This window comes from Calypte anna, chromosome 12 (assembly GCF_003957555.1).
Source record: "Calypte anna isolate BGI_N300 chromosome 12, bCalAnn1_v1.p, whole genome shotgun sequence".
Classification (NCBI taxonomy): Eukaryota; Metazoa; Chordata; class Aves; order Apodiformes; family Trochilidae; genus Calypte; species Calypte anna.
In genome coordinates, this window is record NC_044258.1 from 4,752,941 (window position 1) to 4,777,755 (window position 24,815).

Sequence of the window (24,815 nt, forward strand, 5' to 3'; positions counted from 1 at the left end):
AAGCCCAGATCTGGTTTGGAATAACTGTCCTGCCTGCCTTCCCTTGTGACATTTTTCAATGTTGATTTTTTTTTTTCCTTTTCCTGTGGCTCTCACTCTGGATGCTTGCCTGAGTCGTTGCCAAGGCATGGCATTTCTCATCTGTGTATGGATCCCTTATGTGAGGTGGTTGTGGTATCTGAGGATACAGCCATTAACAGCCTGGGTATCACTTACATGTGATGGTGTTAGGAGCCAGGTGGAGTCTTCCTCAGCTCTGTGTCCCATGGATTGGTGTTGGATGCAGCAGCTCCATGTGCTTCCCAAGAGATCTCACCACATACACGCAGTGTGCTGCAGAGCTCTGTGCTCGGAGATTCTTCAGGAGCTCATACAGAATTAATTTGCCTGATACTTAGCAGAAACACCACATTTGCCAGGTTCCTGTGTTCTTTAAAACATGACAAGGTGCAGGCTTTTCACTGCTTACCATCACTCCTCTTGAGCCAAGTTTGGTGTCACTGGTTGGGCTCGGTAAGGACGGTGCCGCGCACACCTCGTGCTCTCTCTGTTAAGGTCCATGTGATTTCTTGTAGCGTGGCTTCCACGCTGTTTTCTGGTTGACCAAGGACAGGTATAATTTAGATCTCATCTTGCTGTTCTTCAGTGGTTTTAAATGAGTGTGGCCTGATTTTAGTCACCTACTTCAGACTAAGTAATTTAAACTGGAAGGGTAAAAATGCTGATGTCAGTTCTCTAGTCTTCTGTTGCTATTTGTATTTTCACAAAGGATTTTTTTTTCTCACTGGTTGGGTTTCTGTCTACAGACACCAAAAAACTTGGCTTAATTTTTCCAAGCTTTTTAAATAAATTGATCTCCTTCTTTTCAGCTTCAGAGTTGTTTGGAGACTGAAAAAGGAAAATAAACTGCCTTTTCAGTTTTTAATCAGTTTTTCAATTCTGAATAGAGTAATAAAGTTTAGGACATTGGTTTATCTGCAGGTACTGCATATAGAGCAAAAGTAGAAGTTATTAAAGTAAAAGCTTTTATTCTCCATTCAACATATTTTATGGTAAATTATGCTCAAAATGGCACTGCAATTCAAAACTGAATTGCAAGGAGGGTGTTCTATCTCCTGGTGTGTATACAATTCAGAAAGCAATATCTGCTTATTTGAGGACTCATTGACTCAAAGTAAAGTTTGTAATTGCCTTAAATAAACATAGGTTTTAATACAGGTTGTTTTAATTTTATACATAAAATAAGCTTTTTCAGAAAGAAAGCTGCATGTAGCAAATAATGTTTTTATTCTGCAATCTCTTTGTCAATAACAGGACTTTTGGTCAGTAGAGGAGACTTTGCTGCCTTTTGCAAGTGAAGAAACAATTAAATTTGCACAGGCTTTTTGGCATTCCTTATTTCTTTTGCCTATGTTGGATTTGTGTGGGTGTGGTGGATTTTTTTATAGCACTGTCTGGAGAAAAAGTAGGTTGGGGAGATGACAGGTTTTTTTTCCCCGTGTCTTTTTAGATATGAAAATGCAGCAGTCTAAACAGCACAGTGTGAGTGTGGTGAGCTTGAGGAACAAACCCTTTAAGTGGGTTGTTAAATACCTATCTTAAATGCTCCATCATTTTGCAAAATGTGTTCCTCCCAAAACAAAGGAACAATTAGGAGTGAATGGAGAGCTGCCTTCCTGCCACACGAGAGCATTCTCCTAGAGAAAAAGGGTGTGTCTGAGGAGATGTGCAGGTATATTGAACCCTCTCTCAGGGTTTTGGGAACTCTTTGGAGCTTGCCTTGTGATGGTACTTTTTGGCCTTGTGTTTGTCTGGAAGAACAACAGGACTGTAACAGCTCCTTCCCACTCAGTTTTGTCTGCTAGATATGGGATTTTCTGGATTTGATCTGAACAATGAGAAATTCTGTTGCTTCACTGAATGCAAAATCAGTAAATATGTGATGTCTGTATAATGGGGAGAAATGGTGACTGGAGATATGTTTTTCTTCCGTTATCCTTACTAACTACCTTTGTTTTAATGTCTGCTATTTTTGCTGTCTTTTATAGGACGATGAAGAGCAAGAGGAAGAAGATGATGATGAAGATGATGATGATACAGATGACCTTGATGAACTAGATACAGACCAGCTGCTGGAGGCAGAGCTGGAGGAAGATGAGAACAATGAGAATGCTGGTGAGGATGGAGAAAATGACTTTTCTCCCTCTGATGATGAGGAGCTTGCCAACCTTCTGGAAGAAGGAGATGAGGGTGAAGATGAAGATTCTGATGCTGATGAGGAAGTCGAGCTGATTCTTGGAGATAGTAAGTATGTGCCCAGTTGGTGACTAGAGGTGACCTCCTGGGTTTAATGCAACAACATACAACATTTAAGTCTTCCCTGAAATGACTTACCTGACTGCCTCTCACTTCTGTGAAAGGCACAGATCATCATGCTAGATCACCTGTGGCCTCTCGAAGTTATCTGTCAGTAAAAACAGCTCTTATCTGAGAGAACAACTGTGAGTGCTAGAAAGGAAGGTACTCCAGTCTTCTAAGTGCTCCCAGGTCGAGTGTGTGAGAACTCAAGGACAGGCCAAGGAATTCCATTTGGAGAAGCCCTGTCTGATTTCTTGCCTGTCCTGCCTTTCACAGAATGCTGGCTGAACTGTTACCTCAGCTGTTTCCTCTGCCATGTTTATACCTGCAAGGACAGAGAAGCATTTTTGGTCCTTGGTGCTGTTCTTCCTCTTCCGTAGCTGCTTCAAGTGCAAAAGCAAAATGGCATTTCTGACTACTCTTTTCTTAGAGTATTCTGAAGCTAACGTAACTTTTGGGATAAATTTTAAATTGTTCTCTTTTTTCTGGCCTTCTGCAGATAGAGATTTTTGAGAAGTTAAAGTGTGTGTGTCTGTGTGCGTATAAGAAAATAAGTTTGAACCTTTTATGTAGCAATTCAGTTTGGAAAAAGAGGGAGGGTGAGTAGGGTAGTAATCAGGCTTGGGATTTGTTACACTGGGTTCTGGTTTTTGTGGGTTTTGTGGGGGTTTTTTTTGGTTTTTTGTTTGTTTTGGTTTTGTGTTTTTTTGTTTGCTTGGTTTTGGTTTTTGGGTTTTTTTGGGGGGTTTTGTTGTTTTTGTTTTTTGTTGTTTTGTTTTTTGTTTTTTGTGTGTTGTTTGTTTGTTTGTTTGTTTGTTTTGTGGGGGTTTTTTGTTTGGTTGGTTTTTGGTTGGGGTTTTTTTTGAGGATGTGGAGGCCAAGCCACTTAGTTCTTTCTAATTTCCAAGCTGTAAAATGGGGATAATGTAGTTACTTTGAGTTAAAAGGTTGGTAAGGATAAGTAATTACAGTGTACAGGTATTTGAAATCCAGCAGTGATAGGAGATTAGTGTGGGAATTACTCCTCTCTGCCAATGTGTTGGAGGATTAAGCATGCCAGTCCTCTGTTTTGGCACTGGCAGACTCATTCCTGCCCCTCTTTTTTGTTCGATTGTAGCTCAGTCAGTTTTAAAGATGTGGCCACATCAGGTTGCCAGGGTTGTTCTGTGAGGTCAGTCTGCTCTTCTCTTGAAGGTGGTAGGTATACAGCTCAGGGCCAGATAAGGCATTTGCATATCTAAAATCCATGAATAGCATATTGCAATTCAACATCTTGGGATTGCAGGTCAGTTCTGCCTGTCAGGACTTTCTTGACACAACTCCTTTTTCCACAGAGAGTGCAGGGTGAGAAGCTGTTAAAAGAGCACCCAAAGTGTTTTAACTTGAACTGCCCAAGGGGCAGAATGGAGAGGAAGTTCAGGCCTTTTCAATAACTGTTCCTGGAACAAAACTAGGTGCTGCTTGACAGTTATTTCAGGTGTGCTATGCAGAGCACTATATATTATGAGGTGGCTACATCAGCACAGAGGTTATGGATAGAACCACTTGATCAGAACTTTGATCTGGGATCAGTGTAGAGCAGCATCCATCCCTTCTTAGGCTTTTAGGCTGCTTATCAGCATCTTTGGGAACTTAAAGCAGAGCGTGCAGCTCTGCCAGCCTGAGGTATGTGTGGTCTTTGCACAGGGGTTCTGTGGCTTCTTCTCCGTTACTTCAGTTTCATCTGACTCACTTTTGTTTCTCACCCAGCAAGAGCAATTAAATTTTTCCCCTCTTTTGCTTATGCTTTGATCCAGAACTAAAAGTTGTAAGGCACTGACACTGTTGCAAAGTACAGATCTGAGGCATGGGGTAATATATTTGGAGTGCTTCCTACTGCAGACCTGGCTGTATTTTGGATGAACCTACATAACATAGAGTGTGTGTGCTTCGAAACAAAGTAATTTAAAGAGCAGTTTAAGCAAGGGAGTGAGTGGCTTTGGTTCTTTGCTCTTTAAAAGAGGTTTTATTTCATTTTCAGGAATATTCTAATTAGAACCTTTTAAGAATGAACTGGTCTTTCTTCGCCTTTGTCACTGCCTTGCGGAGGGTGGATCTGTTTGTTTTGTCCAAAGCAGTTTATGCATTGTGCTGATCTTTCAAGAGCTTGTACCTGGAACAGTGGGGTGTACGTTTTGCAATGCACATCTGACATAGGGAGGAAGAGATGTGGAATTCTCCACAGCAATACAGCTGTTTCCTCTTTTCTTCTGTAATTGAAAATAACAGCTTCCAGGCAGTTCCATAGGCTTCTGCCAAGTAGTTAACTGCAGTCAGGTTTACTTACAGACATGGAGCTCAGATTTGGAAGATTGTGTGGTAGACAAGAAAATAAAGTTAGGACATCCCTTTTTGATGTTTTTCCTGGTGGGTTTTTTTCATCTTTTTCAGCTTCTCTTCTCATCCAGAGTTTTCTGGATCGTCTTGCTTGTGCTTCTTTCTCTCTTACTGCACAAGTGTAGCTGCTTCAGCACTGGCTGATACTTTCCAACTCTGCTTACATGGCTGTAGCTGTTCTGGGAGCACTGATGGCCCCTCAGCTTAGGCTTAGTGCAGTGGATGGTGAGACTGGAGTATCACAGTGAAAGGTCATCTGACAGATCTTCAGGGAGGAGGGTTGGGGAAAAGGGTTTGTGCCCTCTGCTACTTGCCAATGATCTTTTTTTTCCCCTAAGGAAAGAGCCTGAGAAGGGATGAGCCTTCTAGAGGCCTTGCTTATCTTGACAGGCATTTTAGAGATCCAGTATAACTGAGATGGCTAAGAGGAAGTCTTGGTGTCTTTTTTTTTCTTTTTTTTTAACTATTTTTAACACCTAGTTAACTGCAGCATCCAATGAATTCAAATATGAAAAAGAACCAACATCACCTCAAAGGTAAGGCAGGAGACCTCTTGCTGCCAGAGATGCTACCACTTCCCTCTTGCACAGCTGAGGAAGGAGAGAGGTCTTATGTTTTAAGATAAGAAGCAAGTGTGTGTGTGTGATTGCTTCTGGCAAATCCTTTCATGTCTTCATTCTGTACCACAATGAAGAAAACCAGGAAGAACAATTTTCAGGTCACCTTTAATGAGAGCCATGGAGTTAAATTAATTACAGAAACCTTCAGGTTGCTAATGGAAGGTTCTAGTTGTGAGTGTATGGATTAGCTCCCTCTCTGTGGGGAGGTCCCTGCTGTACTGTCAAGAGGGGAGTGACAGGCCCATTAGAACTAAATACTGAGAAAGTCTTGGGTCTAACTTAGTGTTCAGTGAATTAGCCCCATGCACATTGTACTGAGGCCATATTTCACTGCATCAGATTGGTGGAACTGGCAAACTTGCTGTCAAATAACAGCTGTGAGGAACGACTGCCAGAGCTGTCCAGCCCCCCACATGAAGAGCTGCTGCATTTAGTTGTGCACTATGAGCTGTGCAGGCAGCTTTTGAGCAGGAACTTGCTGCTGGTGTCCTTCTCCCTGTCTTGTCATGGGAAATAAACTGCCAGCCAATAGAAACTGCATTTGCTAAAGCTGCTCTCCTCTTGACCCTGTTTTAACCAGGGAAAGCAAGCTCTGGTGCAGATTTGCTAACTGCTTTTGATTGATTTGAAATGCACTAATGGTGCTCTCTGCATTGCTGGGGAGCTGCTGGTCTCAAGCAGGTGGTGGCCATCTCTTGTAACTATGAACGTGTTGCCTTGCTTAGCAGCCCTGGCAGCTGTGTTCTTCCACAAACCAAACATAACCTACGTGTCTTCTCTACAGCTGACAGCTCAGATAACTCTGACTTGGAGGACGACATAATCCTGTCTCTGAATGAGTGAGGAGTGGCTGCCAGGCGGGGTGTTTGCAGGAGGAGGTGCTTCCTTCCCAGCAGGAGACCGGAGACCAAATTGGAAACGGATTTGGAGCACCCCATCCCACTTTCTCCTGGGAAAACCTGAGGAACTCCAGCCCATCCGCTGTGTTGGTTTGAATCAGTTTGAGGCTCGGGCCTAAGTCTGAGGCTCTACAATAAAGAGACCTGGGGTTAGGCCTCTCTTCTCTCTGCCTTTTTTTTTTTTTATTTTTTATTTTAGGCTGAGATGACTCTTCTCTTCAAGGAAACTTCTGAAGATATTTCACAATATATTTTCTTTGTATAAAGTTCTTTCCTAAAGAACAGAAATAGTTTTATATAAAAAAGAAAAAAAAAAAAAAAGGCAAGTGTTCTAGTAAAGAGGGGATGAACTTTGTATTCCTGTAGTACCTTGATACCATGGGGTAGGTTTGGGGGAGAAAAATTGTTTAAAATTAAAAGAAGAGGCATTTTTATGCAACTACTAAGTGAAATAAGAGGATCGTGGTTTCTAATATTGTTGAGGAGTGAGAATATTTTTATTTTAAATATTATTTTATTTTTAAAAAAAAAGTAAGCAACAGGTGCTAACACCTGCCAGTGCGCCAATGTGTTTCAGATGCTTTTGTCCTCCAGGGGAGAGCCCTGGGGGTGTTTGGGAACTGTACAGGATGTTCAAAAAGGAGATTCTCTCTGTGATGCCACCTATAGTGGGAGGCTGAAATCCTGGCTTGGCCTAATCAGAGCCTGGTATTCCTGAAGGCACAGGAATCTGGGATTGAAGTTTGAGCCCTCTTTTTCCCCTCTGCCATTTGTGGTTCAAGTTTTTTAATCTTCTTTTTTTTTTTTTTTTTTTTCCCCCCTCCCTCTTGCCCTCTGTGTGGAAACTGCAAATTGAAGGCCTTTTTCTTTAATGTAAAGTGTATTTATTAAAAAATTAAATACAATTCCTGTCTCTGTTTATGGCTGTGAGTTGTAGCCATGCATTCCTGTGCCACCCATGCAAAATCAGTGCTCTGTGCACCCGAGAAGCTCAGCCAGAGAGCAGGTAGGTGTAGCTAGTGCCCTGCTGGCAATAAGGAAGGGCAAAAGAAACAAGTGGTGAGATTTCTGAGTGTGCAAGCTCCACCCACTGCTCCAGTCCCTGAGCTGCAGGATGACATTTGGCAGTGCCCATGGGTTCCTATCTGACTTGTTGGTTTGCCCCACAGCCTTGAGTTCTGTGTGGGAATGTGGGCAGCACAGCACCACATCCTCACTGTGCCCTGTGGAAGCTGGGAGGTGCTGCTAGTGCCAGGCTGTGGTTTTGTTTCAAGCTGCAGCAGAATATCCATTCCACTGCTGAGCTGCAGGGAACTCACTGCACTGCTGCTGTGTCAGAAGGAGGGAGCAGCACGGCGCCTCCTCATCCATGTGTGGTTTGGCATTACGTGGGCTGCCTTGTGGCTGTACTGGCAGATGGCAAATTAGGTGCTCCTGTTTGTGCAGGACAAGAGGCACTGCTCCTGGAATGAAATAAAGAAAATTGCAGTTGAATGTTTGATTTCACTGTACAGCACACGACTGCACAGCTTAGTTCTGTGAGTCAGAACTGGAAGGTGAGTGTGCTCACCATTGCTTCCTTGGACAAGGCCACAAAGTGTGCTGTGTCTTCCCAGGTGATCAGATAACATCCACTCAACTTTTAATCCTCTCTGTTTTGGCCACTTTCAAAATATGGATTGAGGCAGAACAGGGAGCTGGAGACTTATCCCTCCTTGACAATAGAGCAAGGTCCTCCAACAACTTCGCTCGTTTCAACTGAGGCTCCAGGTTTCATTGCTTGAAGAGGAAGGATTTTATTTTTAACCAAGAGAAGGGATATCTTTTCTTCCCTCCAGCACTGCATCTACTTAATGCACTTACCCAGGGCTGCTTGTTAATAATTAAAAAGAAAAGTTCTGCTGCAACCTATAATGGATAATTGTACCCTACAGAGTTGATAACAGTGAACAAGTCGCGATTACTTCAGTATTCAAGACCAGCAGCAGCATTCAAGATGCAGCATCCTGATTAAATGAGGGGGACTGAAACTCTGGTATGCTATCCAGCAGCTGTGGAAACCAGCCTCTGCCTTATCAAAAAACATCTTATGCAACTTTACCTTAGGAAATGTGCTGCTCAGGAGGAGGAAAGAGACCAAACAAATAATACAACTACTACTAACAGGAGGAGATTCTGTGCCAGATGTCCATACCTTGTTCTGGCATTATACCACCCTGCAATCAGCTGTATCAGTTGCTGTTTCAGGCCTGGCTATTTTGGAGACATTTACCAGCTAGTTTTGTGAGACAGAACCAAACCATCTAGGATGGAGCTCCAATGTATAAATTTGACTGAAAACTGGGCTGCTGTAAGTACCTCCCTCACCTGTAAGTGCCATCCCTCCCCTCCTACGCTATTCTAACTTTACTGATAGAGCCAAAGGGAACGTGGCAGGACCCAAGCCTGTGGCTAAGGAGGCAGAGCTGGGCAGCTGCAGCCTGCAGCTCACCCACCATAACCAGGCAAACCAACCCCTGTTGCCTGTCCTGCTCAGACTCTGGTTATCACAGAGCTGCCAGAGTTAATTACACAGCCTGTCTGCAGCTTGTGCTGCCTCCTCTTCTCTTAGGGGGCAGTGTTTAAGAGGGTTGGGGAACAGAGGGACTGTTATAGGTTGGCTGCAAAATAGGAATTTAGATTTGAGGACTATCAGGGATTTTTTTTTTGTTTTGTCAGGCTGTAAATTTACAAGTAGCAAGGTTGAGGGGGAAGTACCAGTGTTTGGAAAAGCACCTCTGCTCCTGGCATCTTGATTTAATCTGTTTAAAAGCATCGTGTTTGGAAAAAGTAATATAATCTTCCTGAATACACACAGCACGTTGCTGATAGGATGCCATACAATATTACTGCTATGCAGACATGACAGACCTTGGCTTAGGGGATATAAGGAGCATTTGAATGTCCTGCCAGCTGGCTAAGACACCTACCTCTCTCTGGGATGGAGGAGAGCCTTTACAGGCAGGATGCTGTTTCCTACCACACTGCAACTCAGGAGCAACTCAGCTCCCCACCCTCTCACATTCTGGTCCCACTTAAAGCTTCAGATCACCTGCAAAGAGACAGAGGGTTTCCCTGCTGTGATTGCCTTACCGGGCTGAGGGGCACACACCCCACTCCTTCCCTCAGCACTGTTGTCCCCATCTTCCAGCACAACTGAGAGTCTTGGCCTCCCAGGTAAGACTCTGTGTTCCTCTCACCTCTCCACTTACCTTCTCCCCAGATCTGCATCCTACCCTAATTTAAGGGCCAAGTCTTGCAAGCTGTAAGATACAGGTGTAGTGCAACTGTATCAATCTGCTCCTTTTCAGGCCTCTTTCTCTAGGAAGCAGCCTGGATGCATGTGAGGGGATGGGGGACAGGAGTACAGGCCCGGAGCCTTTGAGCACAGCACAGACTGGTGAACTGAGGGCTCACTTGGGTCCTGGGGAGCTGGGAAGGCTCAGGTCACACCTGTTATTTGCAAGAGGGAGATTAGTTGGTCCCTTGCTCATGCACACCTGCTCACAAGTGCCAGCCACCTTCCTGGGAACAGAAATCCCATCATTAAAATCTTATCCCAGCCAGAGCAGGAAAACTTGTCTTCTAAAAAAACCCAAAACACCTGTATTATGATTAACTTGTCTCTAAAGGGAAGTGGGAGATGGGGGATTTCTAGTGGGTCCCTGGCCTTGCAATCAGGCAGTTCCAGCTTTTATCGTGTGTGATTCTTGCCCTTCTGATCCCACACATTTGCACACCCATAACACACATGAACGAGTGCACACACACGAGGCCACTCCACAGCAGCACAAGCGACAGCCCCTGCCAGCAAGACGCCAGCCAGGCTCGTCCCTGCACCAGCATGCACTCTGCCTCTGGCTGAGCCGACAGTTCCAGAACGTGGGATACTCCGACAAAAAGCTCTAATCACTCTGTCTCTGGCCATAAGGGGTATTTAATAGCACTCGGTTTCAGATAACACTTAACGGTTACAATTGTTGACATTTGGCACTGTCTACATTACAACAGCATCGGGGACTCGGTCACAAGGTCGAAAGTCGGTGTCCCTGTAACCATGTAACACCAGGGGCAGTCCTGCTACCCTACACCATGCAGCCACGGTCTGGTGAAAGGTAGCTCTGTGCTGCCCAGGGCAGTGAGCCTGGAGGAACAGCTTGGCTGCTGAGAGCAACAGAACTGCTCCTCAGCTCCCACAGCAGCTTTCCTGGAGCCCTGCAGCTCCCAGCAGCCCAGCCAGCTCACCTCTCACTGAACCCTGCCACACACCGTGGACAAAACCCTCCGTGGCCTTGTAGCTGTACTCGGACCCTTAAGGACAGATTTACATTTTCTGGGATACAGAAGATGCATCATTAAGTGTAATACTAACCCTCTCATGATCGCACTAACTCATCAGATTTACTTTTAATATAATCACAGTTTTAAATGTTAAAAAAAAACCAAAACCAAACAGAAACCAAATCCAAACCCAAACAACAATGCAACTCATACTTTGTTGGTATCAATACATTATATTAAGCATCATCTGCTGATGATGTCCCTGCTGTGAAAATGCAGGGTTAAAAATTTAAAAATAAAAGCATCATTAGACTGAGTTATGCTTCCTGCTATGTAGGTTTTGATACCAATCATACCTGAGAGCAGCGTTTTAAAAAGGGCCTTTGGCAGCTGTCAGCAAGTGAGTCTGCCTGGCCACAGAGACTGGTGCAAGAAAGACTCTGGGTCTCCCAGGGTTTTATTCACTTGCTTACCACCAAGACAATACAAACAAAGCGCCCTGCAAATTAAAAGAAATACAATGTTTTTAACCCCCAAAATTTTCTGTAAGCCTAAAACCTACAGGCATCATTTTAAAAAGTAAAAATATCCCCAAACTGAACAGTGTGTATTTTAACTCAAATTTGAACCAGTTTCTGCATCCTTATGTTACTGAGCCACCCAAGGTGCAGATGTCCTGGCTTCTCTCCTGAACTCTCATACTACAGAAAAGGTGACAGCACCATCCCATCCAAGATTTCAAATTTTGATCTCAAGAATTTCCTACACAGACAGGTTGCTTGTGGTAACATAACACATTTTCAGACAGTCAGACATGTTTATCTCTTTTCTTTTTTTTTTTTTTTTTCCCTAAGCCTGGAAACAAGTTTCAACTTCAGCAAAAAAAAAATTTGCCGTGTCTTTCAAGAAAAGATTTCAGATAGTGCAACATGACTGACTACATTAACGGGCACTCACAGTTCACCAAAACCCTTTATGCCCTTTATTTGTTTGGCTACATCTAACACAGGCCCAAGAGGGTTTCCCATTGATGACTTTTTTTTTTTCTCCTCCTTTCATAAATTCCAGGAATGTCAAGCCTCATTTACCCAAGAACTTCTATCTGACTGAGCCATGTATTGGGTGCTCTCAAACCTCATAGAACTGAATAGAGTTGACCCCTCAGTAGCAAACTTTTTGCCAAGTATTAACTGTGATTTTTTTTGTTGTTGTTGTGTATAAAAAACCACTTTCATTCTTGATTAAGATTTACTTCCTTGGTAGCTGGCTTGCTGGAAAGCTTCTATCCTCAGAGAAGAGAATCAATAGGAATGCATGCAGACTCAGATTTATGAAATAAAATGCAAGAGGACAAATAAAAAAAAAAAAAAGCTACAGAGCCAACCTTTCAGTCTCTCATACAGCACAAAGAACTCCCCTTCCCCCTCCCACCTTGCAGGACACATATAAAGAGATGGAGGAGGTGCAGGAGACTGGGGTCTGAGAAACTGAAATGGGTTGGGACCATCACCTTCCAGCTCCCGACAGCACAGGGAACCAGCCCTTCCTGGGCCATAAAAACTAGGATACTGCACAAGTTTAGAAATCCATCAGTGAACAAGGCTTTACTGACAACTTTTCATACAGTTAAAAAATAAAAATACAGAACAACAGCGGACAGTGTCACATATTAAAACGAATAAAATGGGCTCTATTTAAATGGTATTAAAATTAGAAACTAAAAATCTCAGCACTTTGGCCGAGGTGTTTCGAGCCTCCACCAAAATGATCAGCCTTAAAAACAACTGGGTTGTGTGACACACAAAGAAAACATGGAATCTGAAAAGACAGTGTGGGCTAGGCAGTGTCTTTGACTATAACTATCACCATATGTTCTTCTTCTAACTTTCCCAATGTCCTTAGTGCTGACTGGAGGTACTGCTGAGAGAATTCACAAGGAGGGAATGCATAAAGCATGCCTGTGCTGTCTCTGCCCTTCGCCCCTCCCACGGGCAGGCTGATAACCCCAGCAGCCTGCTTCTGTTTCAAGTAGGAGACCAGATTCCTGAGAAGCCGTCGCTGCAAGCCAGGCTCTACAACAGGGAAGGTCCCCTCAGCCCCTGCCCCTGCCAGGGTGGACTGGGTGGCCAGGAGCACAGCGTAGCCGTTGGGGCTGCCTTGTTTGATGCGGCGAGTAACTTCATCCAGCTTGGGCTGGTCGAGCCGAAGTCTCTGAGCGATTTTGAGCTGCGTTAACTTCCCGCCGGACGAATGGTCTTTAAGGAGTCCGTTGATGACACCGAGGTCTCCCTCCAGGATGTGCATAGAGGTGGGAAAGCAGCTGTTTTTTAGCACAAGAAGCCCGTTCCAAGCAAGCTGCAGTGTCTGAGCATATTCTGATAAATTCTTTAGCTTTTTGGTCTCAGATTTTGGCTCCTCGTGAGTTTTTGATTCCGATTCACCAGTTCGATGATTGCGTTCGCTGTCCCTTTTCTTAGGCTGGGGAGCATCGGGTGCCTCACGATGGGGTTTCTCCTCAGCCGCGTGACGATTGTTCTGCAGGGAGTTACTCGGCTCTTTCTCAGCTCCGGATTCTGTAGTGTGATTCTCCTTGCGAGCCCTGTCCGGGCTGCGGTCTAAAGCTGGCCCACTGGCCTTTGTCCTGCTTCTGTCCTCGTAAGGCGAGTGAGTAGTCCTCCCGCGGTCACTGGAAAGACTCCGGCGTTTCCGCCTCTCTTCCCACGGTTTGGGCACGCCGCGATCGCTGTCGCCGGCCCAGCGCTCTCCGCTCCGGCTGCGCACCGACCGGCTGTAGCTTTCCAAGTTGTTTCTGCGCTCAGCGTTTTTGGCAGGGCTGGCCCATTCTGCCTCTGCAAAGCTCCTGTCTCTGTCCGAGTACAGGAGATGTGGAGGAGTCCTATCTCGCACCCTCAAGTCTTGCTCTAGGCTTCTGTGTCTGCTGTACCCATCAGCGAGCAGTTCGTAGTGCACGGGGAGCGGTGCAGGCTGGTACTGCTGCGGGTATCTTGTCTCTTCTGCTTTGGCAAAATCCACTCGGAGTCTCCTCTCCGGTCCACCCAGAGGAAAGCCCCTCATCTGCGCGCAGGCGGCCTGGGCAGCGTCCAAGCTCTCGTACTGGATGTAAGCGAAGCTGTCTCCCTTCACGTAGTCAATAGTCCTGATGCTGCCAAAGCGGTCAAACTCCCTCGCCAGGGCAGCCAAGGACGTGCTCGGACCAAGACCACCCACCCACAGCCTGGTAGTAGGGTTGGCTTTCCCATAGCCAATTTTGATAGGGTTCCTGCCGACAACGCGGCCCGACATGGCGACCTTGGCCCGATGCGCCATGTCCAAGTTTTGGAACTTGAGGAAAGCGTAAGCGCCGCCTTGGCCCCGGGCAGGGCGCTTGATCACCACTTCTTCGATGATGCCGTACTTCTCAAAGGCACGTCTCAGCTCCACCTCCGAGACATTGTGGTCCAGGTTGCCAATGAAGAGGTTGCGGGTTGCTCTCTGATCGTCCTCCGGCATCAGCTCTTCCTCAGCCACGATGGGGTAACTGTAAGGGCGGCCGCGCTCATCGTAGAGCCCGTAGTAATCCAGAGCCCTCTCCCGCTCCCGGGAGAGCCCGATGGCAGCCGCTTCCAGAGCGAAGGCGGCAGCGGCAGCGTGAGCGTGCCTGGCCCGCGGCTCCCGCAGCAAGGGGCTGGTGACGGGCGAGAGCGACCGCTGCTTGTACTGGTAGGTGCTGTGGATGGGCGGCAGGTAGCCCAGGGGCTCCGGAGAGGGCGCTGGGGGCGGCGTGCGGCTCCTCCGGCCCCCGCGCAGATAAACTGGCTCCACTTTGAGGGGCCGATCGTAGAGGAGCATCTGCCGGGCCCGAGCGTGCCGGCGGGCGTCGCGGGCGTCCCCGGGGTGTCGGAAATTGACGTAGGCGACGCGGCCGAGCTCGGGCGTGTGGGAGAGCTTGACACTGATGTCCCCGGCGCCCCCCCCCGCGAAGCGCTGGAAGAGGCGGAACAGGCCGTCCTCCAGCAGCTGGTCGGGCAGGGCCGCGCTCAGCCCGCTCACCAGCAGCGTCTTGTACTCACAGGAGCCGGGCGGCTCCCCGGCCAGGCCCGCCGAGCCCCCCAGCGGCGCCAGCAGCAGCGAGGGCGCTGCGCCCGGGGGCGGCCCGGCCAGCAGCAGCGAGGGGGCCACCACGGCGCCGGGCAGGGCCTTGGCCTTGGGCACGCCGAGCGCCCGGGACGAGGAGGAGGAGGAGGAAGAGGGGGCGGCCTGGCTGCCGCCGCGGGCGCCCGAGGCCGAGCCGCTCCCCGCCGGGCGGTGGTTGGAGTCGCCGCCGCCGGCGCCGCCGGCGCGCTCATCGCCGCGATGGCTGCGGGAGCTGGAGCCGCCTCCGCCGCTGCCGCCGCTGGTGGCGGTGCCGCCGCCTCCGCCGCTGCCGCCGCCGCCGCCGCCGGGCGTGGACTTATCCCTGCTGCTGCGGGAGGCGCCCGAGCTCCGGTGCGGGCCTCGTCTGCTGCTGCTCTCGCGTTCGCGTTCGCGGGGCCGCTTGGCGGCGGCGGCGCGGCCTCCCCCAGCCCCCGGCGGGCTGGAATCCCGTTCGCTGCCCCGCTTCATGGCGCCGGGGCCCGCGGCTCAGGAGACGCCTCCGGCGGCCGCCGCCATCTTGGACAAAAGGGAACGAAGGCGGCTCCGGCCGCCGCGCCGCGCGGGCTCTACGTCATCGCCCCGCGTCCCGCCGCATGGCGGCGTCAGGGGCGCGATGTCGCCACACAGCGACGTGACGCAAGGGCACCTCCCGCCTCCGGGACTGCCGGCCGCGCGTGACGGCGAGCGGCCAATCACGGAGGCGCCGGACACAAACCCCGCCCCCTGCTGGGGTTTTGCGGGGGGTGGCGTGGGTGGCGGTGTCCACGCGTGGTCGTGCTGCCGCCGCCCGCACGAGGAGTCCGGGAGTGGGTGCGGGATTGGGGGGGGTGGGGGTTGGGTTGGTGGTCCCCGCAATGACGTCACACGGCACGCGTCCGCCCGGTACAGACCGTTGAACTTTAATAAACGTCGCGTACAGCGCGCGCCGCCTCAGCTACCGCCGCCGGGGGCGCGCGCCACGGCCGCTCCAGCGCCGCTCCCGCTGCAGCCGCAGTGCCCTCAGCAGCGCCCGTCCCGTCCCGTCCCGTCCCGTCCCCTCCCATCCCCTCAGAGGTCTGCGCGGGCGCCGGCGGCCCGCGGCGCGTACTTGGGCATCAGTTCGTGGATCCTGCGGATGAAGTCGGACTTCTCTGCGCAGCCCTTGCACGCCTCGCCCCAATCGTCGAGGATCCGCCGCAGCTCCTTAACGCGCAGCTTGCGCAGGTCGGCGGTGCTCAGGTCGATCTGCTTGTCTGCGGGGAGAGCAGAGCCGCGCTCAGCGGGAACCGCGGGGGGAACCGGTCGTTACCGCCGCCCTTCGCCCCCCTGCTCCGGAGGGTGCCGCGGTTGTGTGTGCCGAGGATGGCGAGGGGAGGAGCCCGGCGGTGAGGGGTCCGACGGCTGCGGCTGCAGAGCCCGGTACGGGAGGCGAGGAAGCCAAAATGCAAGAGGGAGAGAGGTGCCAGGCTCGCGGGGGGTGGAAGGAAGGTCTAAGTTATGGTTTTGACAGGAGGTTGGGTTTTTAACACTAAAAAAGTCATTACTAGTAGCCAGAAAGTTTGGTTGCAGCTTAGATGTTGAGGTTCCACAATAGCCCTGAAACCCTTTATTATATGAGCAGGAATAGTTCAGTTCTCTCTTCCACTGGATAAACACAAGGTAGCAGATTGATTTCAGCAGAAAGATAAGCAACAACAACACAAAGCTTATTAAAAGGCAACAGGACAATGAGAACTATAACGACCCAAAATCCAAGGGGTGTCTCCAGGGAATGTAAGGGAAGACATAGGAAAGCAGTCAGAAGGAGGTTATTTCCAAGACTGTTCTTCAGACTAGTCTTTGCAGGAAGAGTATGTCATCTAGGAATGCCAGAGTTCAAGGAAGGTGGTAAGAAACAGTGCTGAGTGCTTTAAGCAGACACCAGAGGAGGTGAGAAAGACAAGCTTATCAACCTGCTAGTGGTAAACAGAGCAGGTAGGACTCCAGGGCTTGAACCCTGCATGCAAGAGGAATCATCCCAGGCTGGAGGACACACCTGGCTGCTCCCCAGGACAAGCCTTACTGCATGCTTTTCTGAATACAGCGTTCCAAATAGTGATTTGAGAGCAGTGGTGTTGATATGCCTGGGAGTTACTTATTTCAAGGCAGATCAGTGGCTTCTGCAGAAGGGTTAGTAGCCAACCATCTTACCTGATCATCTCTGTAACTCTTCTCTAGGATGTTCATGAAGAGCAACCCAGGTTGTGCAACCTAATTGCTCTAGCCATCTTGCTACAAAAGTTAGGACTGAGTAGTTTTAGCATGCTAAATGATCCCTACCCCAGAAAAGCACAGGCATTCCCCCTTATGGTGGCAACTCACCGTATTTTAGTTCACAGATCTGACTGTCTTTCTTCTTTAGTTTCTCACAGATCTTTTCCACGGGGATGTGATGACTCATGGGCTTTGATACCTCATTAATGATTTTGGTGGCTGCATCACTTGTGGCCCCAACATAATAGCACTAGTGGGAAGAAAAGAATGAGGTAGGGATGCATGGAAAAATGTTTCTTAAAGGAAAGTTTTCTATCCATCTTCTCTCTTTAATGGGTTTGCAACTAGATGTTTGCTGTTGCAGAACCTTTTCCAAGTGACCACTACATACAGGCAAAAGGAAGCCAAACTCTGAGCTCAGGGTACTGAGCAGACATTTCCCATCACGTAGCTTTTAAAGCCATTGAGGCTGCTTGCCTTGTTTCTCAACTTTTTAACTGCATTGAGAATAAAGTAATCTTCATTCAAGGAGAAAGACTTTCTGAAGCATTCCCCCTCTGCATTTCTGATGGTGGCTCTCTTCAATTATCTCAGGGAAGTTCAGGGCCTTTAGGTCACTGCATTTGGTCATTGCCTTCTGGTTTTAGTTAGGGCAATTTTGTTTCCCTTTATTTAGTTTTCAACTAAAAGGCTAAAAAATGTAAGTATTTTAACATATAGCACCCTAAATACAATTTAAGGGACAAGGAAGTACTACAGAAAATAAAAGCTTTGTAATCCCCAGTGCTTCAGTAACAGGGAAAAACAAGGCCAGCCAGTAAGATGTCTGTTGACAGACTGTCTTTTTTTTTTTTTTTTTTTTTTTTATGGGGAAGAGAACAAACTCCTCAGTCCTCTCTTATAAAAAAATTACAGGACCACTTGTAGCCAGAGCTAGGATGAACAGCCCCTGGAAAGCCATATTCTTCAAACTCAGAAGCACTAGTTTCCCCCTCATTTGCCAAGTACTCTACAACTTACTCCCTCAAGAGGCAAGTATCATTGACTACTACTACTTACCAGGCGGTTCTCTTTCCCTTTTGCTTCTTTGCAGGATTTCAAGAGCTCCTTTTCAATACTGGCAGGTGTGAACTCAACATCGTTGTCTTTTAGACTCTGATAGAACCGTCCCAGGAATGTAACACACACTAGAAGGGAAGATGGATGGAGTTATCTGCCACTGCAGTTATCTCGTGGCAGCTCTTAGAGGGCACTTGTAGGGAAACACAATAAGGCATTTGGAGAACAGAACTTCTAGAGGCTGCATTAGTGGTCAGCAGCTTATTTCAGTGGGTCTTTCAGAGCAATATGCCCTGGTATGTTTGATGGGGTTTTGACAATGTGAGAAACCAGATCCACAGAAATGTCCAGTGGCTTCTTTATACTGGGTGAGCAACAAGATTCAGCTGAAGGATACAGGAAAAAAAATGCCCATGAAAAAATGTAAGCTTAATTTTCTGTCTTATTCTTGCTGCTTTGGGAAGCAACTTATCAGACCACAGACTTCAAAACCAGCTCTGACTGAAAACCATCTCTGTCTACATAACCCCATTACAGACTTCATGTATGCTGCTTTTAGTAATGTGGTATCACTGATTATCAAGCTGGTTCAGTTCATAGAAAAGCTATTTTTTCCAAGAGTAAAAGAAATTATGTGATCAGATGTTATGTCTACTTGGCGTTTTTCTCCTCTCTTCATTCCCACAAGCTCCTGAATCAGTTTCAGACTGAAAGAGGTAAAAGTCTTAAAGATAATGAACTCCCACCAGTGCATCAGCAGTTGAGAGGACAGATCCCAGTTCCTGCCTGTGGGGAGGGCAGGTACAACTGAGTCATGACACTTTCCCTTGGGCAGCAGGCACTCCACATACACTCCAGACTAATCCCAGCACACCCGTGTGTGCCTGGGGAGGGGCAGACAGCCACAGTCACCACAGCATGCAGGATCTGGGTGACAGAGACACTATGACTGAGTGTCAGATTTCACTCATTCTGCTGCTCACACAGCTGGTCTGTGAACATCACATCACCTGGATCAAGAGTTCTGTGGCTCCACCAATTGCTGCTGCAGGACGTGTGGATTTTCACAATGCGAGACAAGTGCCAGGCACTGGTGTGCCTCTTGGGGACAGGTACAAGTTATGTCTTTTATGCGATTTGTTTACCCCAAAGGAAGGGATCAGCATCTAACTACTGTCATTAGCAACTTGCATGCAACCTGAACACAACCATGGGACAAGAAACAGGGCAAATACAGGACATCAAGTATGACCGTCACAAAGCCACATAGAAACTTGCTCTGGAAGTATAAGCTGGGCCACTTACGAAAACATTTTTTGGTATGCATACAACACCATAATTCACCTCACGACAGTTTGTCCCCAGTCACAGACAGACACTGATGTCCACTGTGGACATGTCTGCTGTTTGGAAGTGAAAACCTTTGGAAAGATAAGGATGCTGCAGGCAGTGGTACCGATGAGTAGAGTACAGCAGAAACAAGTTTCCAACCTAGCACTGGGACAGCAGCTGAAGGTTTTTATTTACTACGTTCCCTCGCCCTCCTCACTGTTTCTCTCCCTACACAAAGGAGTAAGGGGTGAGCATCTCCCAACCAGTTACTTTTGCTCCTCCTCAACTTCCTATTTCACCTGGGGAACCTGTTCCATCTCATCATGCAAAAGCCGTTTAATTTACTGTGCAGCTCAACATCTTCCACCCCCGAGACTTCTGTACTTAGGTGGTATGTGAAGCACCCAGCTCGGTTTGTATCAGCTGAACACTGCTCCTGGTGTTTAAGAGAGAACACCCAGTGCCCTGGTAGTCAGTGGGCAAAGCCGAGGCCAACGTAACACTGCGATGAGTAAGGAAGGAGCCCAGGCGAGAACCTGCCCTCGCTGCTTCCCTGAGGTTCCCTTCCTCGATGCTCCGGTCACCGCCACCCAGGGAAGGGGACCGGGAGAGCCTTCCCCCGCTCCGGCCTACAAGCGTGAAAGACGAGAAGCTGATCTCCCCGTCCCAAGAGGAGACGAGCCAGTCTCCCGGAGCTGTCTGTCTCCCGGAGTTATCTGCCTCCTCTCCCGCGGGAGTTCTGCGCTACAGCGAACGCAGCTGAGAGGAGACCGGTAACTTCTCCAGCAGCACCCCCAGGAGGGAGGGAGGGAGGGAGGTCCCGGCCCTCCCACGGGCCTGACGGGCCCCAGCGCTGGGGAGAAGGGCACGGCCGACAGCCCCGCCCCTCCCGGGCCACCAACTCCCCGAACCGCTCAGCCGCCGTCTGCTTCCCGCCCCGGCACCGGCCACCTCCCAGCAGCGATCCCGGCCCCGGTCCGGCGGCACTTGGGTGAACTTAGGAGACTTTTCCGGCCATGGGGGCAGCGGCGCCCGGCGGCCCGGCCCCAGCCCCGACGGAGCAGGGCTGTCACAGCCCTAGTTCGGCGGGGTGGGGGGCCACAGGAGCCCAGTCCCGAGGCTGCACCGCGTCCCGGCCTCTAACACCAGCGGGAGGACCGTGCTTCGGGAGGCGACGGCGGCAAAAGCAGTCCCACCTCGGCGGTCCCGGGGGCCACCAGCCGAGCCGGGCCCGCCCCCCCACCCTCCGGCCCGGCCCCACTCACCCTCGCACTCCCCGTCGCGTAGGGCCCGGCTGCCGGCCGGCAGCAGGAGCAGGGCCAGCGCCGCCCAGAGCCCGTGGGCCGCCCGCATCCCGCTTCGCTTTGCGCCCGCCGCACCGGTACCGGCACCGCCACCCCCGCTCCGGCTCCACCGCCACTGGCCGCCCCATTGGCCCGCTCCCCGCCCGGCTTCCACGCTGCCTCCTCTCATTGGCCGCTCTGCGGCATCCACGGGAGAGTTGGCGGCCGCTGATTGGGGGATGCAGCTGAACGCCGGTGCGTGGAGAGTCTCCCCGCCTCCCTTCGCCGCCATTTTTGTTAAGGGAAAAAAGCGTCCTCGTGCGCTTCCTCACGGCTCTCTGCGGCCGCCATCTTGTGAAGGGGCAGATTCTCACACCTGCGGTCGGGCTGTGCTGGGGGCCACGGCGGGGGAGGCTCTGCCTTTCCATGCAGTCAGCACCTGCCTTGGGGCTGGCCTGAGCGGCACCCAAGGGCTACGACTGCCTAGGATAGGTGCTGGGAGCAGGCGGACAACGCATGGTGTCCCTTCATCTGCGGGCTCTGGCAGGCGATGCGTGAGGCCGCGCTGAGGTGAGGCTGAGGCGCCTGTACCAGCTCCTCGACCAGCACAGGGTTCGGTGCCGGAGGGAGCTGAAAGTCGTCACCCGTTTCGCTAGATTTCGGTGCGCTGTGAAGCCGGGGGATGGAGCTCGGTGGGCAGAGGAGCAGCCGCATGTCTGGGCGGCCATGGGGAGGGCCCGGTCTCTCGTGAGGGGCGGCGGAGCCAGGCTTCTCAGCCTTAGCTTGAATACGGATAAAGCCCGTGTGTGGCTTTTAGTTATGCCTGCATCCCCTGGGAGTTATAAAGCCCGAATTCTTTGAGGTGGGACAAATGAAAATTGGGAAGTTCAGTTAACTTGTGAACGTTTGTTTTGTTTATTTTTTTTCCTTTTTGTGTGTGCGCGCGTGTTGGTTGTTTTTGTAGAAGGAAGGGTAAAAATTGAAGTTGATTTTTTTTTTTTCTTTTTCTAATTCGTCCGTACTATCACAGCCACTATGCCTTTTGTTCCCCAAACCCTCGAAGGATGTACTGGGAACTGCCTTGAACAGTTCCCGACCTTAGGAGTTTATCACTTAAATCCCTCTGAAGCTGTAGGCTAGTTGTGGAGGGAGCGACACACCTGTTGTTTTTTATCTTGTGAGGCTATGTGTTTAACTGTCCTAGGATATCGTTCTAGTAAAATAAAGTAGAGGCAAAGTCACTTAGTCTGTGCTATAGTGAGGGGGGAATTTCTTGCTACAGGACGAATTATGAGGCAGCCTGGTTGCACCTGCCTTGAGCAAAGCCAGGGTGGGAGCTCTGGGGAATTTTCTAGTCTCTTAATTCTGAATTTTCTTGCACTTCATCAGCTGCAAATTACAAGCTTGATGAAGAGTAACAATCAGGCTGGGGCAAAGGTCGTGTAGCAGGTGAGTAGTAATTAGGAAATAATGTCTTGGAAGTGTGAATCTGTGTGACGTTTGTCAGATAGAAGAGGCTTTTCACCTTTCTAGAACTTATATCTCAAAATGTAATTATTAAGCTTGGTAAAGATATGGTCTTGTTTTTCTTTAAATCGGTACATAACGAGTTCCAGAATTACTTAGTATCACAGAGCTTGGCTTTTCTAAACTAATGCTGATTGCCCAGCTCATACTACTCATACTACAGCTCATAATACTTCTCTTAGTTTAGCAGAGAAGTGGTTACTTAAATTGCCTTTGTTTCTTGGCAGGATTGTGGCCAAAAGAGCTGAAAGATGAAGTGGCTTACTAATTAGCTGGAAGTAGGGCTTAAATTTATAATTAGGAGATTTTAGGGGCTTCACAATAAGGAGGAAGTGTAACTGTCAAAGGAGTTATGAAACAGATCTTCAAACACAGTAGGAATTTTATACGTTTTTATAGAACAGGCTGTGTGACAGAATATGGATGGTTTCTTTGTTTTGAGAAACGAACTTGTCTTTCAGTATGGAATCCTCAAATGGCTTTAAGGAAGAAAAAAAGACAAATTTTTTTTTCCTCTTCTTTTTACTTGTATTTTATTTTCCAGTAGATTAACAGCTAGGAAACATTGCCTTCATTTTACCTTCTGCTGATTTGCTGGTCAGTGGTGAAGTTTGTAGGGTTCTGCCACCCTCCAGCCTTTGTCTCTTTGGAGCATTAGGGATTTGTCATGTGTGAAACATGGGTGCTCTGGGTGCTGGACAGTTTGTGCTGGTCCTCAGTGACGTTGGGACACTGACTGGTACCCTCTTAAGCTGGATGGGTGTTGAAAAAGCAAAAACTTTTTTTGAGTTACTGATCCCTGGAGGGAGTGAGTAGTGTAGATGTGGTGCCGAGGGATATGGTTTAATGGTGGACTTGACAGTGCTGGGTTAACTGTTGGACTCAGTGATCTTAAAGGTCTTCTCCAGTCAAAATGCTTCTGTGGTTCTTAAATGTAGTCTTTAATTTCCACATGTAGAATCAGTAAAATTTAGAAGATTGAGTGTTAAAGATCTTTCTGCAGTGTTATGTGCTTGGGATCCTTTGTCTTGCATAAAGATTCACAGTTCCTAGTGTTTATCTTTTAAAAGTGACAAGGCTTCTTTCTCTCCTCCTCTTTCTCTCCTCCTCTTTCTCTCCTCCTCTTTCTCTCCTCCTCTTTCTCTCCTCCTCTTTCTCTCCTCCTCTTTCTCTCCTCCTCTTTCTCTCCTCCTCTTTCTCTCCTCCTCTTTCTCTCCTCCTCTTTCTCTCCTCCTCTTTCTCTCCTCCTCTTTCTCTCCTCCTCTTTCTCTCCTCCTCTTTCTCTCCTCCTCTTTCTCTCCTCCTCTTTCTCTCCTCCTCTTTCTCTCCTCCTCTTTCTCTCCTCCTCTTTCTCTCCTCCTCTTTCTCGCTGTTTCTTTGCTCTGTTTTCATGGTTAAGAAGCATCTACAAAAAAAGGCATATTTATGTAGCAGGGTTGAGGGTTGACTTTTTATTGGCAAGGTTATATTCCTAGAGGTTTACTTCTCTTATCAACTTTATTATTATAAACTGACTTGCACTGAAGCTTTCTTTTTTTAGATAAGGGAAGGTATTTGAACAGGGCATTTAGATTTCATTCTGGTGAGTGTGGCCTTAGCTTATATAAAGTATTTAAAGTATTTGACTTGCACTGAAAAAAATTATCTGTTGGTTTTGACAGAACTATATGATTTTTTGTTTAAAGCGGAGAGCTTCACATATCTTTTGTTATGCCAAATACACTTTTCATTTTCTATGTTTGGTTAATACATGCTTTTTAGCTGAATAAAAACCTCATGTACTTACCCAAGATTTGTTAAGTTGGGCTAGCAATGGTCTTGAAGGATCTGATTTGTACAGGCTTTTTTTCAGGTGTCGGATGCCAACAGCTCAGCCATATTTTGATATTCTAGCTGCACACTCAAATACCTTGCTACATACAGTTTATATTTTACTGCTAAATATTTTTTGGGACTAGGTTCATAACTTTGTGTGTATGTGTGTTAAGACAGAATGAGAGAAAAGGGTAACTTTTCTGTCTCCTGTACCTTGACTTCATTTATTAGTGGTAATAGAAGAAAATGCACATCTTTGAGATTACTCACATGTAGCAGTCACTAGCTTCTAATTCCCAAATCCTGTGTTCCTACGTCTTAATTACTATTCTTTCACACCCATTCTTTTAAAATGATTGATATTTAAATACTTAAATTGAGAAATGAAATCACTGCCAATATGTCATGCTATTGCAGTAAGAAAGTGAAATAAGAGATCACTTGTCAAATAGCAGTCTGCACAGTGAGGTATGCATTGGAGAAATAATTGATGATTCATTTGATCTCTGAAAGTGTTGACTCTAAGCTGTGGATTAAAGCTTGTGATGGACAAGCAGGTGTCTTGGGCTGCTGCATGTGTTTAAAGCTCCCCAGCTGACCAGCTCAGGTGTTGGAAATGGCTGATGCTTGATTACTAAGTTGATACTAGATAGTGTACCACCAGCTAAGAGAATAATGTGGAAGCTGTTGCCTCACCACACATACCAGCCACAAGGTCCTTTTAGTTGCCCATTTTCTTCTTTCACGCAACAGTGGGAAGCAGTGGCTGTTTCTGCATAGCTCTGGAACATTTGGAGTAGCCTGAGATTAACCCAAAAGAACATACAGCTGTACTGCTTTAATATCAGGTATTAATCTTT

At 48.2% G+C, this 24,815-nt stretch overlaps 3 protein-coding genes across 5 annotated transcripts in view; 1 reads left to right on the forward strand and 2 right to left on the reverse strand.

Annotated features, from left to right (window-relative positions):
• Window positions 1–6,409, forward strand: part of DCAF1 (DDB1 and CUL4 associated factor 1) — a 48,325-nt gene extending 41,916 nt beyond the window's left edge. For both annotated transcript variants that reach the window (XM_030458381.1, XM_030458382.1), the window contains exons 23-24: window positions 2,049–2,304; window positions 6,139–6,409. In XM_030458381.1, the coding sequence (XP_030314241.1) occupies window positions 2,049–2,304; window positions 6,139–6,197 (315 nt within the window). In that variant the 3' untranslated portion in view covers window positions 6,198–6,409. The remainder of the gene's footprint in view (window positions 1–2,048; window positions 2,305–6,138) is intronic.
• Window positions 6,410–11,884: 5,475 nt separating this feature from the next.
• RBM15B (RNA binding motif protein 15B) lies at window positions 11,885–15,175 on the reverse strand. The gene has a single exon (XM_030458552.1). It carries the CDS (start codon window positions 15,173–15,175, stop codon window positions 12,410–12,412), a length of 2,766 nt encoding a protein of 921 aa, XP_030314412.1. The 3' UTR covers window positions 11,885–12,409.
• Window positions 15,176–15,585: 410 nt separating this feature from the next.
• Window positions 15,586–20,757, reverse strand: MANF (mesencephalic astrocyte derived neurotrophic factor). 2 transcript variants are annotated; one of them, XR_003988078.1, is made up of 5 exons: window positions 20,596–20,757; window positions 17,999–18,126; window positions 17,048–17,189; window positions 15,668–15,939; window positions 15,586–15,636 (listed from the first exon to the last, which is right to left on the reverse strand). XR_003988078.1 is itself a non-coding variant. In XM_030458568.1 (4 exons), exons 1-4 carry the CDS (start codon window positions 20,681–20,683, stop codon window positions 15,755–15,757), a joined length of 543 nt encoding a protein of 180 aa, XP_030314428.1. In that variant the 5' UTR covers window positions 20,684–20,757; the 3' UTR covers window positions 15,586–15,754. The 2 variants fall into 2 exon arrangements, 1 of the variants encoding a protein (XP_030314428.1); XM_030458568.1 differs by having other exon boundaries at window positions 15,586–15,939.
• Window positions 20,758–24,815: the final 4,058 nt, after the last annotated feature.